This window comes from Octopus sinensis, unplaced genomic scaffold (genome assembly GCF_006345805.1).
Source record: "Octopus sinensis unplaced genomic scaffold, ASM634580v1 Contig15734, whole genome shotgun sequence".
Taxonomy (NCBI): domain Eukaryota; kingdom Metazoa; phylum Mollusca; class Cephalopoda; order Octopoda; family Octopodidae; genus Octopus; species Octopus sinensis.
In genome coordinates, this window is record NW_021833892.1 from 89,624 (window position 1) to 106,280 (window position 16,657).

Genomic DNA, 16,657 nt, shown 5'->3' on the forward strand with positions numbered 1-16,657 from the left:
CTAAGGAAAATTTTATAATTACAACCATAAAATATTGTATTTATTCCACTTATTCCCCGGTATCTTTCAAAAGGGCTCTCATTAGAAGATGAGTGGACAGAATGTTATAACTGTACACTGCATTTTCTAATTTTTCCAGCCACTTTTATTATCATTGTCGATCATTTTTGCCATTTTCTTGTAATGACTGGTTGAAGCGTTCGACAATCCCTTGTGAGCGGGGATTGTTTGGCCTTCCGTGAATTCGTTTGATATTGAATTCCTCACATAGATTGGTCATTTCACGATTCTTGAATTCAGTCCCATTATCGGACTGAAGAAATTGACACGGACCATTTAAGAAAAATAATGATCTAAGGTTTTCACAAACTTCATTTGAGGACTTAGTGTAGAGCAGCCTCGCAAATGCAAATCTATAAAAATTGTTAAAAAAACTAACCTGCTATATACGTCAATGACCGTTAAAATCCATTTAAAATTTTTATTTATAGTAGAAAAACTTTTCAGATCTATAAGATCTATCTGAAATCTTTCATTTGGGCAAGATGCAAAGACATAGTTATTTATATCTCCAATCTAGGATTTAAAAAAGTTAAAACTTTTAAGGGTCGCGCAAATTTACAAATTTCACAGTTTCGAATGACTTTTCGAATAATCTCGTTTTTAACTGTGAAATATCGTTGTCGACATTCATATTCAATTTTGTTAACTCCTCCATGCGAGAAGTCATGCAAACTATTAGCAACGATCTCCATTTCGGGTTCATTGTCTAGGAAATCACTAGCTTGTGATCTGAATTCGCACATTAAGATACAATCTATACATTTACAATTTGTATGATACCTTTCATTAATTACAGTAAAATTTCAATTTTCTTAACTAGTCTATATTTTTTTTGCTTTGTAAGATGTTCAGGAAATTTATCCTGTAAAGCATCTTTTAAATTTGATATTCCAAACTATTCTTTACATAACCTTTCTACGAGGACATTGCTGCAAAATATACTTGCACGCTAGAAATAACTCAAGAAATTTAGGTTTTCCACCAAAAAAAATTAATTTCTGAATAAATTCCTACAAATATAATTTTTTGTCAAAATGAGAGAGTCTTTAGCTAATTTAGTAAATTATTAAATGATAAGAATGAGTCGCGGTCTATTAAAAGATTTATAATTTAATCCCATCAATGTCATAATTGAACATTTCAAGGTCACGTCAGGTATCGCGCGGCCCATAGGTATCGCGCAAACCATGTCACATAATAAAACCTCACAATATCAGTTTTAAAAATTACACAAATGAAAGATCTCATTATCGATCACCCAGCAATGATCAATTTAAAGAATGCCCATCCAAAACTTCCAAAAATGAATATCAATCACAAGAACAGAGACCAACCACATCGAATGCATCATTTTTTTCGTGCCCTCGAAATATCTACCAAAACAGTATAATCATAATTTTTCAATTCAGAAAGTATACCTCTGTACTCAAATGAAGACCCTTGCGATATAATCAGCGATAAAAGAAAGAACAAAGTGAGGGAATACATAAATCCCGGGGCAGATTAAAAAAACAAAGAATCTTCACATACGGCAACATTCTTAATTCGATTGATACTATTAGATATGACACTATTGAGTTTTAAATAAGTATATTAACAAAAGTATAGAAATGGATGAAATTTCTCAGTTATTTTTAAAGAAATTTTATGATAGATTAATGAGAATATTCACGACTATACTATTTTTAATCTGGATATTAGAGAGGGTAGAATAACCAACCGGAAACATAAAGGAAATCCAACAACCCAAAGTAGACTTTTCTTAAATATTACAAAACTACAAAGGTTTTTTTCGTTTAACCGATACCAAGACTCTTCTCTACCCTGAGACCGAAGTATCGAATAAATCCTAGCGTTTAAATCACTTAAAAAATGTTAGAGGTGAAAGATGGATTTAAACGAGCAATGGTGAGTAGTTTATTATTACACAATTAATTGATAGTTTCGATACAAATTGAAAGCTTGAAGTTCCTTTTCTAAGCATCGAGGATCATCACATCATCGGCATATAAGAAAAAATCAGATGGAGGATCAGCATTGAATTGCTCATGGGGCATGTCCTTGCGGAACATTCTTAAAATAATTTTTCTAGAACTGAATCCTAGTTGAGAATCGAATGAATAGCGATTTGATAAGAAACTTTGCAGCCAACTGTATGCTTCTCTTTCCCTAAATCTCTGGCTTCAGCTTCCTTTGAAATAATAATTGCAATATCTTTCTTCATACTATTTTATAGTTTTCACTCAGTACTGAGATTTTTGTAAGTTTTTTAAATGTCAGATTGTTTACAATAAAAAATTTCTTTTTTAAACTTAAATTGTTAGAATTCCTTTTGTGAGTTAATTGTAATTAACTTTTTTAAAATGTCATATTTATCTTTCTTTAGAAATTTTGAGTATGCAGATATCAAACGAGTATGTTGGACATCAAGTTTTCAAAAGACTCAAATAGCTCCCTTAGTGGATTTTTTTCGGATTTTCTACATCGAAATAGATTGAATGTATTAATTCTTTGATAGTCTTAGGGCGCTGAGCTTTCAGAGGGGATTTAGATTCATTTTAATCTCAGAGTCCAGAGACTTGGAGTTTTCTGAAGAGTTCTCAAAAGTTCCAAATCCGAGAGTTGCAAAACAGAAAAGGCGAATTCAGGATTCTATGTCACGTGACTAGACTGTCCTTTCAACTAGACTGTCGAGGCAGCAGAAACTCTGGCTGATTTGGAGATCTTTAAAGTCCCAAGATCTGGAGATCTCGAAGAGATCCTTCTGGATTTTTGAAAAGAAGAAAGCAACGGGATAATCGAATCCCCGTTTGTGATTAAAAATGCAACGGCGCGTGTTTCTTAGGGTTCAGAATAGGTGAACATGGGTAGACAACGTGAGAAAAGCCAATTGCGGAGGCCTTTGACAGCATTCTTCCTTAACTTCACACAGCCAATGCGGTGGTAGTCCACGCAAGAGGAGCAGAATAGGCCCAGTTTCCGAGAGTACTTTCGGGAGCAGGTAGCACATCCACTGGTAGAGTGATTTGACAAGGGTCGTCGTCTCTTGCTTCTTCATTTGGTTTTTCAGACAAAATTACCAAAAAAGGCTTTATTTTTATCAATTTTTTATTAAACTAGTGATAAAACTAAAGAATTCTTGAATTAATGAATTTGATTAGTAAACCAATTGATGATGGAATATGAAAAATTATCTCCTCAGAGTACAAGATCGAGAATAAGTGTATCTTTAAAATGCTTGAAGAAAACTGGATTTTGGAACCACCACAGATTAGTTTTGTTCGCACTGGAGACTTGAAGGGTTGCAATGAGACTGACCTCCTAGTTTATAAATGATCTTGTCTCTTTACTCTGTGAAGCACTGCTCTATTAACTCAGAGGGGTCCGACCCTCCAAATTATTTAGTTTATTGACTACAGCTTCTAAATGTCTTTAAATTTTGATTCCCTTTCAAATATAGGAAATTCCTACTCAAAATTCCTTCAGTAGTAGGAGGGCTGACATTCTACGGACCATCAGTATCAAGGATAAGCCTAACCCCCAATTTCCTTTGTCCATCGCTTTATTTGATTCTTTAACCTATCTTAGTCATATATTCTAAAATAACAAATTATTATCCTGATCCTTTGTTGGGCTCCACCCTTACGTGTTTTGAAAAGGAAAATGATAGAATTTGGCTAATTACAGTGGGTTGTTTTTATTTTAGACTAGTTTTGAATATAGCATTCCTAACATCGCTGTGAGTTATGGTTATGAACTCAGTCCCTATCAGTTGTGTATGGGAGTATCCAGAGAGTTCAAAGCTGCAATATACGCTATAATCTAACTGTAACAACACCCTCATGTGTTACTGAAGATTGATAAAAACGTTTTCAGTGTCAGAAGGGACTACATTTTTTAAAATTTGTGAGAAACGTATGCCAAAGCTGTACAATTATGTCAAAATATAAACATCCTACTCTTCTAATTCCGGCAAAAATATTTCGTTTTCCAAACATAGTACAAAAAGGCGACCCTTTCTGGCATCTTCTGTTCGTTCTTACTATTACAATATCATTCGGAACATAGAGTTTCCTTTATATAGTTGGTGTCTCAATGATAGTACATTTGCCGGGGATTCTGACAATGTTTAGTCTGCGATTCGAAATATTATCTTGAAATTTCTTTCTAATAGTTTTGGCATCAACTTTTCAAAGTCTGAAATCTATAATGTCAAGTATTCTAATACAAACTTGTATAACTGTATGGACAAACTAAACTTAGTTTGCGTGTCGAAACGAAATTGCATGTAATGCGACTTAAACTAAGTGTTTTCCCCAGACTGGATCCCTCGGTGTCTGTTGCACATTCTTGACGTTTTGAAAGTAAAGTGAATCGTTTTGGCCTCTAACTTCTGTTTTCGAGGAAGGACGCTGTCCGCTTCGCTTTTCACTGAAAAAGAATATTCATTCGATGCTGATTTCTATTTCATTTTTTTCAAAAATAAAGTTTCTAATCTGATAAATCAAATGCGTGGACTCCTCTCGTTAAAATAAATGCATTGATCGGTTTGATAATAAATAGATTTTTTTAAAAAATTAAAAATATTATTCTTAAAATCTCTAATTTGCGGTCGGTCGCGGTTTGTACATTAATAGAATATGCATATTATTAGAAAAATAAAACAATCAGAATATTTTTTCACCCATCAAGATATGTTCCCCACAGGATATAGAAAACTTCATGTGACTGGGAGCCTCAAATACGAGCACAACCGTCGAGCCAAGATCAAAACAGCCTATCCGCTGACCCTTTTTGTACTGCAATAGCCTGTCAAAATTAACAAGTCCCGACGTCTCAATTTTACTAGAACTAGTCAAGAGCGTCTAAATTACAAGCAAAAAACAAACCGGGTCACTTTCTACAAGGATCGACCCGACATTCATCGCCCCCACCGCAGAAAAAGTAAAACTGCCATGTTCCCACTCGCCCAAATAGACAACTCGCTCGTTCAAACTCAAAATGTTTCTCTTTTTAAGCAAAGCAGAAGGTTTCACTGAATACAACTTTCCTACGATGATTAGACACAGTTAACCAGGGATTTGCAGTCTGGAAGAGGCACACCAGTCAGCAGGGGAGTAGAAATGGTGGAAATCTCCGGGAGACAAGTAGAGCACACAGGCGTATAGACAGTTCCCGGTGGAAGGGGAGGGCATAGGAGACCCGAGGAAGTCACTTAAAGTCATCGAAAGATTTTTTGCGTTGATGACTTGTTCGTTGGAGATTTTATCACAGAAGAGAACGGTTCCGTCTACAGGGGAAACCAAAGGATTGGGGATTCCATTTAAGTACCATTTTGGCTGTTTTGTCAACTGGACGCACTTCTCGTCGGAATTCTCTCCTGAAGAAATCGCTTAAAGAAGCAAAGTTTTTGAGGTCAGAATCGAATGGCATATCCTCCATTCTACATCCGTATACTCTGCCGAAGGTAGAGTAAATAGGTCTTCTTAGAAAAGTGGGAATTTTAGAATGTGCTACACGACCGAAAGCACGAGACATTTCCCAGCGAACGACATCTGTTAATGAAACTTGCTAAAGCCACAAGTCACATTTGCGATGATACCGAATCTTTAAATTTTTGAGGCTCATAAGTGCGGCATCCAAAGTAAGAGACTAAGCCAAGTCCACTGAAAATGTAAATATATTTTGCATATTTCCATGAGTTCATTATAAGGTGAACTAAGACAGTAAAGGACGAAATTAACTTCATGCATTTTAAATTTTATTGTTACATTGGATAAAGTATATATTTATAATAAGAATTATTATTTAAATAATCTTTGTATATTAATCTAATTAGTTGATCTAAGTCTTACCCTCATTTCAGTCTTACCCTATTAGTTGATCTAAGTCTTACACCAGCGTTTCCCAACCTTTTTGTGCTCGCGGTACCTAAAACTAGGTTTTTTTTCTCCCGGCACTTAAAAAATCAATATTCATTAGAAATGTTTTTTTAATTAATATATTCAAGAAACTTGACAAAAAATACCAAAAGTAATTATAATAACTAATGAGACACTTGTGCTTGTTTATGTGCACACAAAATTTCCAGACGGGGACGAATTTGCGACAAACATACGCGGAGGTCATCTTCAACTGATAACAACCTGTTTCTGTTTTTTGATTTAATGTCGACGAGACAAGAGAAAGATTGTTCACACTTATATGATGTTGAGAACTGAAGCAATATTTTGATTGCTTTTTTAAAAATTGAAGGATAAGAATCTTTTATCAAAATCCAGAACTTATCTGTCGTCATTTCAGTAAATTTAATTTTTAATGTGCGGTCATATCGAAGTTGACAAAGCTCCTCCTCTTCTGTTAGAGTAAGTTGATAGTCACATGATTCGGAGAATGGATTTCTAATCCAATCATATATTTCAATATTGAGAGACGGAAAATAATGATTGATGCTCTCTTCCAATTCTTCTAGATGAGATATACAGTCCCGTTTAAATGTTAGAGGCACCCATTTTTTCCCTAAAAAAGGCACTTATTTGTCATTTTTTGAAAAAAGTTTTTTGTTAATAACAAACTATTGAATAAAAAATCTTAACCTAAAATTTTTGAGCACATTTAGTTTATATGTTAATTTAAAAATGGATATTTTAGCAACAGTCAAATTAATTAATAGCGAAATAATGTCGTGAACTTGAGGGTTAGTCCGACGACGAAGCACTGCGGATAGAGAGGCAGTTCCCGCGAAGAATTGCAACCGAGATGCGCTGGAAAAGCCAGCTCGTCTCCCTCCGGTCATTTGTATTCTGAGATTCTTCCTCCCACAACCCGTAACAGATTTTCCACCTTCTTTCCAACCACACCGGAGGTCTCAAAGGCTAGGGGGACAAACTCAACGACGTTCGGAAGCACAGCGTACTTCGTCAACTTCCTTTCTTCTGCCAGCGCACATGCGTAGCCTGGTGTACTGGCTGTTCCTGTGAGCACAGTATCTGAAAAGGAGTCGACTTAATGTTTATAATGTGTATTTACTAAGAAACTCAAATAATACATCGTTCATATGTTAGAAGCACATTTCAATGACGAAAGACAAAATTATCCAAAAATTTAATATTTAGTCATTCCTCCATTATTTATGACTACCGAAGATATTCTTCTTGGAATTGACTCAAAAAGCTTAATAACCACACCTGTATCATGTTTTCCCAGGCCTTCTTTGTTTCATTCCATAATTCTTGAATCGTTGATGCTCCACATTTTTTAACTTCTTTTTTTTTAATTGCCCATAGATTTTCAATTATATTAAGTCAGGAGATTGACTTGGCCATTTTTCCATGAGTTTTATGTTGTTTTCGGCCATAAACGCTCTAGTGGATTTTGATGTATGACATGTTGCTCCATCTTGTTGAAGAAAATAATTTCTTCATAAAATTTTTCAAATCCTTCTTTTATAATAACGCGTTGATATTCGGCGGAGTCGACTGTTTTTCGGCAAAGGACAATTGATCTTGCCCATTGCTTTTAATTGCTCCCAATATCGTAATTGATAAAGGGAATTTCACAGTTTCAATTGAATATTCTTTCTGTAATTTTGATCCAGGGGGTCTTCTTATGTATTGCCTAGACATCTGATTTAACTGAATCCGGCATTCATCAGAAAATATCACTAAATTCCAGTCGTCTTGATTCCACGGAATTTTAGTAAGACACCATGTATATCTTTTATCAACCTGAGATGCAGTCAATTTTTGTTTTTTCACTGCAATGCGTCCGAATAAATTGTTGCGTCTCAAAATTCGTTTAATTGTCGAAAGACTCACTTTTCCGGAAAAGTTACAGCATATAAGAAGATCGTTGGCGGTCATTTTTGGGTGTAATTTTGACATTCTGATAAGATAGCGTTCATCATTTTTGTTTAATTTTTTCCTCCTCCCTTTTTGGCATATCGTTATATAAATATCCGTGTAAAAATCGCTTTTTAATTTTTTGAATGGCACAACGAGAGATTCCCAAATCTTTGGATATTTTCACCTGAGATTCGCCACATTTTAATTTTTCGATGACGAGAAACCTGTTATAAGCTGATACGCGAGGCATTTGAATTTTTTATTAGAATTAATAATAATAAATTATAGATTTCAAGTTGAGAATACTATCGGTCGAATATTTATAAAAACTTTGGAAATGTTTAATTTCCTTTAAAAACTTAATTTATTCTTTAAAATCTTTCGAAAAATAATAAATAAGTGCCTTTTTAGGGGAAAAATAGGGTGCCTCTAACATTTGGACGGGACTGTAATACAATCACTAATCATTATATTATTATCTAAAATATTCTTATCTTTGTATTTAATACTTGTATGCTTGCAATAATGGAAACATTTCTAGATCATTAAGTTTTACATGATTCTTCCAAATATTTAGTTTCTGTTTAAATCCAAGTATTTTATCAGTTGAAGTTAACACATTCTCGAAATTTCCTTGTAAAGACTTATTTAACGAATTTATATGTTTGAATATATCAGTCAAATACGCCAACCTATAAAAAGTTATGAATAATTATTCAGAATTACCTTAATAACCATTCTTTATTTTCGAAACATAAACAAAGTAAATTTTATTTAACTGTCGAAAATACTGGCACATTTCTTCTTTTAGTTCATATACTCTGGCTAAAATTTCCCTCAACTAAGCCATCTGATGTCTGTGTAGAATAATAGAGTGGTATGTTCTTTATCAAAATCTTGGCACAAATTTTTAAATGATCGATAAAGAAGAGGCCTCTTTTTAATAAAATTGATCATTTTGATAACGTCAGTAAGAACATTTCTTAGTTCTTTTCCAAGAGTTTTAAAAACCAGCACTTCTCTGTGAATGAAGCAATGTGTTGTGATAATTTCATCATTTTCCTGTTTTGCAAAAGCGACAAATCCTAGATCCAACCATTGAGGGAGCACCATCTGTGCAAATCCCAACACAATTTTTCCATGATATATTATTCTGCTCGAAATATGTAGATACAAGATTGAATATATCTTCTCCTTTGGTCGTACAGTTTATTTGTTTGCAGCCTAAGAAGTGTTCCTCAATCGCATTATCATTTACAAATCGAACAAATACAATAACATGAGATTCTGAACAAAAATCTGTTGATTCGTCCACCTGAATAGAAAAATTGCTATGAATTAGTTTTCCATTAACAAATTTTTCAATATTCTCAGATATGTCTTGTAGACGGCGACTAATAGTACTGTTCGATAATGGAATATTATCAATCTGTTTGGTTGCTTCCTCCCCAAGAATTTTACTAACAATAATTTTGCAGGCGGGTAATATCAATTTTTCTCCAATAGTGTGATTCTTACGGTTTTTGGATATGAGCTCGGCAACGAGGTAACTAGCTTCTAAAGCTCTGAGAAACGTGAAGTGTTTTACGAATGTGGCACTTTGAGTCTCCTGGGATTTTAACATGTTCTTGAAATATGATGATTTCTTATCTCTTAAAGAAAAGTGCATAGTGACTAAATGCCTTTTCATCTTAGACGGGACCATCCAATCATTTGAAAGAATTTTACTGCATACAATACACCTTGGTAGTGGCAATGCACAATCTCCATTCCATGTAAATCCATAGTTCAAATATTTTTCAGAATAAATTCGTATTTTTTTTGTTTTTTTATTCGCCAAAGATTGAGGATGTGAACCACCAAAAAAATTGCTCATAACTAACTATGTTAATTTTAAAAATTTTTCAAGTTTTTTTAATTGAATTAAAATATTATTATACAACTATAAATAATTTTTAATTTTAAATATTAAAAATCTCGCGGCACCTAAAACCAGACCTCGCGGCACCTAAAGTGCCGCGGCACCCCGGTTGGGAATCGCTGTCTTACACCGTTAAGAAAAGGCGACGCAATCTCCCCTCCTGACATCTCGCTGTGTACTCCAATTCTGGCCCCTGTTACTTCTTGGAAGGTTATTTACGACCTAAATTCTGACCACAACCTAATTATTATTGAGAATGCCCTAAAATCCAACATCGACATTCAACGCCGTTGTTATACAAATTACAAAAGAGCTTCCTGGGACGATTACCGTCTCGCTCTAGAAAAATCACTGAATGATTTCAAAATTATCAACTTTCGTTTGACTGACGCAGCAGTTAATTATCTAAATGCACTTATCATCTCCACCCCCAAAAAATTCATTCCTCAACTAATTATAAACAATTTCTCCCAAGTTACAGTCTCGCAATGGATTAAAAACTCCGAAAACTCCCCTGAAACTAGCCCTGACAACATTTCAATCTATCATCTCAAAAGATTAGGCCCTAATGCTATCAAAGCAAGTCTTTATTTTCAACAATTCTGTTGCGAAAAACGAAATACCATTCTTCTGGAAGAAATAATGTATCATCCCATCGATCAAACCAAACAAACCGGCTGGCATTCCAAGTTCCTACCGCTTAATCTCTCTTCTGTGTACGCTAGCTAAAATCCTTGAAAGACTAATTCTTGCCCGAATATCCAATATTTGCCAACTTCCCATACTCAACATTGTTTAAAAAACCACTTCACTCAACAACTATTCACTTAACAACACTTTCGCAATTTGTCCTTGACGGATTCAATGAGAAGAGACCCTAAAAACGAACAGTACTAGTTTCGATCGATGTTTCAAAGGCGTTTGACAGCGTCCCTCGTGTGGACTGATCAACAAAATTTTAAAGACAGACCTAAACTCAAACCTCAAATCCTGGATACGTCTCCCTTATGGACCACTGTTCAAAACAACGCTATCTTCCAAATGGGGTACCGCAGGGTTCTGTGTTGTCTCTGTCCCTGTTCAACTTATATTTACATGACTTCCGGCTAATGACGCAAGGAACTTGACATTATCTTACGCAGATGACACTATCATTGCTTCTAAACACGCAGATTACATATCAACATCCAGCAACAAACTATACTCCGTTGAAAATTGGTTCATTGAGAACAGACTTAGGCTTCGCCCTCGAAATCATCGGTCACCTTATTTTCTTCCGACAAAAGACAATCAAACTTTCACCCGAAGTTATCCTTCTTTGGTTCTGACCTTGCGTTATGCAAAAACCCTACTAGTGAAGCCTATGCTCTTATATAACGCCGGAACTTGAGGACTTTCTGTTACAGACAATGACAACCTAGACTCATTCCATAGAGATCACCTCCGACGTACTCTAGCCTCCAAGTGGCATTCAAGGCTGAGTAGCAGAACAGTTTATGCCAGAACATCAAGCAAACCAATACGCTCGAAATTACCGAATGCAGATGGAGGCTGTTTGGACACATTCTAAGGATGGATTTGGATGCTCCGGCAAACGCCGCTATGGAGGACTATTTCGAAGCTGGGGGCCATCGTTTCCGTGGGCGACTAAGAAATACTCTCCCGGGTATGCTAGACCTAAAGAGGGCTGATAAAGAATTGAAGGACGGGGACGATCTCGATGCACTACTGGACGTCGCCCAAGATCGCGGAAAATAAAATAAACTAATTACTCTTATTGTTTCCTGTGCTACACAAGCTTTGTCATGATCCATGGCATCGCAAAAGTGCCTATTATAATAATAAAAACCCTTCTATCCTCGGACTTACTTTTGATCCAACTATGTCCTTCAACAAGCATGTCTCTAGCATTTCTGACAAGCAAACAGACCCACAAACATACAAAAAGCAATAAGTGGTCACATTACAGGTGCCCAAAAGCCACTCCTCAAACGAGTTTCCAAACAATACATACGCCCCGTATTAAGTTATGCAAGTCCAAGCTGGGCCCCTTGCCTATTTACAAGCTCGACAATGTCACTTCAATCAGTACAAAACAAGGCTATGCGCACAATATCTGAGTGTCTGAAATCAACCCCAATTGATAACCTCCACTGTGAAAAAAACCTTTTGCCAATTGAAGATCATCTAAATATGAGAGGAGCGCAATTTATATTTGCATCTCGAATTCCATATTATATATGTTCTGCTCTATATGTGCTAAACGGCAATTCTCGTTCAATGAAGAACACGCCAGCAAATCTATATTCCCGGATCCTTGCTAAAATTGATGGCCTGCACCAATGTCTATATCCAATGAAGAGAATTCGCGACTTGATATATACGTCAGCAATTCTTAAGCTGACGCCGAACCCCGTACTCGATAAACCTCCTCCTGACGTTCACTTTTCTAAATAGCTTCTCGACCGTTCGGCTCAGACAAACTTGGCTCGTTTCCGTTCTGGCCATCACTCCTCATTAAATCAATATACACATAGAATGGACCCTTTTGTCCCATTTGCTGTGCTGACAAACACATAACTGCTCATCTATTCCGTTGTCCTGGTTTTCTTTCGCTCCGCAAAAAATTTTCATTCACTCCCCGGAGGTCCTATGAGAACAACCTGGAGAGCGCTGTTGTTTTTGCAAGCTGCTGGTCTCATAATCTAATGTGAGATCGGGGTTACGCAACAACAACAAGTCTTACCTTGGTCCTTTGGTCAATAAAATGTCTTATGTCGATTCTATGCAAAAGATAGCCCAGCATTTATAATTTTTGGTTATCTAGAAAAATCCAGATTCGGAGGTATCCTGTAGTTAAGTTTCGATTCTTCCAAGAATTTTTTAAGTTTATCTATTGTAGATTCAAAGTCTCACTCAAATTTGTCCCTAGTAAATACAATTTTTTTTGTTTTTCTACGGGAAGTGTATTTAGAGACTTTTAATTTCGTTTCTTTCAAATTCATGTGACTCGATATTAATAAGACCTGTATAACAATTGTACAACGATACTCCAATTTTTTTGATCGAATTATTAATTGAATCTAGATTTTAATTTGCATAGATGTACTTCAAAAATTTTATTTATAACCTATGTTAATATGCAACTATCCAAATCATAGTTTCTAGCACATCCAAATATCCTTCAAGATCATTAAAAAATCGAGCTTTGTGTGCAAAAGACTTTTGAATCAATTAAAAACAAGCACTAGAATTATTACAGTTTGAACGGATTTAAAAATAACGGGGATGTGGTCTAATGGTATGACGTCTGCTTTGCATGCTGAAGGTCCTGGGTTCGATTCCCAGCATCTCCAATTTTTAATTAAATATTTTTTAATTATAAAGAAAATTTAGTTTACCCGAAGAACAAAAAGAGATTATATTTTCAACAATTTCTCTTTTAAGTGATCGTATGAATCTCTGATTCCTTACAGACTTAAAAAACTTAAGTGGTTTCTGAAAAGAAGCTTCTCGATTCTGAATAAAACTGATCTAGTCGTTCGTTAAAAAGTACATAAAACACAAATCTATTTGATGAATTAGTTTTACTTTAAACAACTTGTGGTCTTCATTCCATCCTATACAAAAGTGGTACGGAGGATTTTGTGAATGTTAAAAACCCTAGTTACTCCCTTGTTGGCCAAGACCGTAAAGACGGGGGAGAGAAAGAACATTTTGAGTGAACTGTCTTTTATCAGCAACGGTATTTTTGTGCTTGTATGTGGTAAGCGCAATAGTCCAGAGAATGTGGTCCATGGAGTTGCTCGATCCATTGCTCATTTGAATACTTACTATAATGCTCCTATTCAATATTAATATCAAATTCTCCATTCTTTTTGTGCATCGAAATTTTATTTTTGTCAACCAACAAAAAAATGATTATCAGCCACTCCTGACAACTATTAATAAATTAGATAGGCTCGACTACCTCTTCTTAATTAATCTTGAATATTTGATCGAATGATACAAAAAGGGATTTCTTTACTCCCCGGATCAACGATGTCCAAGCAGATACATAATCACATTTCCACTCAGGCCATCAGATCACTTAAACAAAATAAGCTACTAGACTCTGCTTCAAATTTATAATTACAAACTTCAAATGTCATTTTTAATTGACAAATTGACTTGAAAATGGTATAGACTCTGCACCTCCTCTTAAATCCGAATCCAGCAAGTATGGAGTTGGATGCAGCACTGTATCAGACATACGTAAAAAGGCTGATTTTTATTTAGAATTTGGAATTATTCATTGTCACGAGTTGGATAATATCCCTTTCAACGTTATTTTACAAAAATAAAGAATTGTTTCGGTTATCTTATTTTACAAGTTGCAAATAATTGATTAAATATATATTTCAAAAATGATTTTGCTTAAACTTACTAAAAATGAACTTGAGGAAATTAAAAAATTCAATTGGATGTACTTTTTATTGACCGATTGGAGAAATCCAAAAAAATAAAACAAATTATCAAAACAGTTAATTTTTGAATATGAATACATAGTATTTATAAAATACAAAAACCAGAAGAAATAGTATATCTAAAATACAAAAACCAATGTCCCTACGTATGGTATTTGATAACCACTTTGTTCCCAAGTACAGTTTACCCTCTATTGCTCGCCAATTCTATTGCTCGCCATTTCTATAACTCGCCACTTTTTTGGAAAAAATGCCATTTTTACTAAGGAAATTCCATTGCTCGCCAAATTCTCTTACTCGCCACGTTTTAGTATTAAAAAATTAAAATTTATTATTAAAAAAATAATTTTTTCAAATATTTATACCGCGTGTTTTTTTTGTAACATGAGGAAGTGCTCAAGATTATCTTATGATCAAAAAAGAGAAATTATAAATTATCTTATTGATAATTCTTCTCTAAGTCTAAGGCGTGTTTCAAAAATTTTTTCGTCGCGTTTAAAAAAATCAATTTCGAGACGTGCAATTAACGATCTTAAATTGAACAAACAGAAGATTCTTGGAATTAATCCAATTTATGGGAGAAGTTCTCGTTTTTCGAAACTTAGATATTCAGCAATTGATTCTGAAATCATTGCCTGGATAGATTACATGGAATCTATTGGAGTTTGCCTCAATGATGAGATAATTTTGTCGAAAGCAACTGAAATTGCTGTGTTAAACGGTCTCTTCGAATTTAAAGCCAGTAAAGGATGGCTTGAAAAGTTCAAAAAAAGGCACAATGTAAAACTAAGAATTTTTCATGGTGAATTGGGATATACTGCGGATGAGTTCAAAGACCAAATCGAAGACTTTAAAAAAATTATCTCTTCTAAAATAAATGAATATGGTTCAGAAAATGTTTATAATGCCGACGAAACCTGCGTATTTTACAAGACCATTCCATCAAAAAGTGTCTGCAGGAAACTTTGACCAGGACAAAATTACTTAAAGATAGGTTTAACATTTTTAGCCAATTTTCAGTGCCTTCTGCAAGATAGAAATTTGTTTTTTGCAAACACGAGGCCGTTATGCAATCATTGTAAAAAAAAGTAAACAAACTGTTGATCATCTGGCCACTCAGTGTGGTAAAATGCTCAATAGCGATTATCTCCGAAGACATGACGAGGTGGTTAAATGTGTCCATCTTCATATTTGTCGAATGTATGGAATCAAAAAGAACAGGAAATTAAAGACTCATTCAGTTCAGTCGATATTGTCAACTCAAAATGTAGAAATTAAAGTTGACACGTCAATTATAACAGAAAATAAAGTCAACTTCAATAAACCGGATATCTTTGTTTATGACAAGATTAAAAAGGAAATAACCTTAATCGAGGTGGGCATAACATCTCAGGACCGCTTAAAACAAGTGGAAGTTGAGAAACTTCACAAATATGATTTCCTTGCAAATGAACTATCACTACTCTACGAATGCCAAGTTAAAATTATTCCCGTGGTTCTGACCTGGGATGGTGTTGTCACAAGATGCTTCAAAAATTATATGGATAAACTATATATTGAAAAATCTACAATGACATACATCCAATCGGTTGTGCTCAAAAGGACGCTAGAGAGCATGATAATTGAACACAAGCATGGAATGAAGATAACTGGCGAGGAATATGCCTCTGCGACCGATCAACTAGTAGAAATGGCATGCCGCCAGGACACTCCATTCAAAGATAAAAGACGCACAACAACTGACGCAGAGATAGAGAATGAAGAGGAACAAGCAGCAGACTCTTCTCCTAAAAGGAGAAGAGAGACTACCAATCAGGATTGAAAATCCTAATTAAATATCTTAACCTTAATTAAATTTTGGTTTAATAAATTATTAATTATATTATTTAGTATTTAGTTGTTGTGGTGTGTGCATGTACGTTTCCAAGCAGTTAAGGAAAACGAAACCTACGGGCCTTCCTGCAAATAAAAAGAACTTAAAAAAGACAGGACCGTCGCCTATGGGACCTCACAATGCCACAAGAGCTAATGGTGTTAAAGAAGATCTTGTTGGTGATGCTGCCAAAACTAACTTGCATTCTCTTTCTGCGATCATCGGAAATGTCAATGGTGTCTCTGAAGGCGAATGGGTGTCTCAGATTGCCCTTGCCGCGAAGCAAAGACTTGGAAGGATGCCAAGAGGTGGTTGGAACCTTGTCCTGGAGAAGTTCAATGAGAAGTACTCGGCAAAGTGCTCCAGTTTATGCCAACTAAAGAGCATGGCTAGACGGAATAACAATGTGCAAGGGAGATGCGACTCTTTCAGAGTGCAAGATGATGTGGACGTAGAAATTTCCAGTTTCAGAAATTGCCTAGAGGAACTC

General features: G+C 35.1%; 2 protein-coding genes and 1 non-coding gene across 3 annotated transcripts; 2 read left to right on the forward strand and 1 right to left on the reverse strand.

Moving 5' to 3' along the window:
• Positions 1–8,961: 8,961 nt before the first annotated feature.
• Positions 8,962–9,576, reverse strand: LOC115230533 (zinc finger BED domain-containing protein 5-like). The gene has a single exon (XM_029800687.1). The coding sequence runs from the start codon at positions 9,574–9,576 to the stop codon at positions 8,962–8,964; it is 615 nt and encodes a 204-aa protein (XP_029656547.1).
• Positions 9,577–13,112: 3,536 nt separating this feature from the next.
• Positions 13,113–13,184, forward strand: Trnaa-ugc. Its single transcript has one exon. It is a non-coding gene; the product is annotated as a tRNA-Ala (tRNA).
• A 2,239-nt stretch (positions 13,185–15,423) lies between these two features.
• On the forward strand, positions 15,424–16,116 carry LOC115230534. Its single transcript, XM_029800688.1, has one exon. It carries the CDS (start codon positions 15,424–15,426, stop codon positions 16,114–16,116), a length of 693 nt encoding a protein of 230 aa, XP_029656548.1.
• Positions 16,117–16,657: the final 541 nt, after the last annotated feature.

What these genes read in the sequence shown, in the direction of transcription:
- LOC115230534 (XM_029800688.1), top strand. Translation starts at nt 15,424, where the DNA reads ATGCTCAATAGCGATTATCTCCGAAGACATGACGAGGTGGTTAAATGT.
- LOC115230533 (XM_029800687.1), bottom strand. Translation starts at nt 9,576, where the DNA reads ATGCACTTTTCTTTAAGAGATAAGAAATCATCATATTTCAAGAACATG.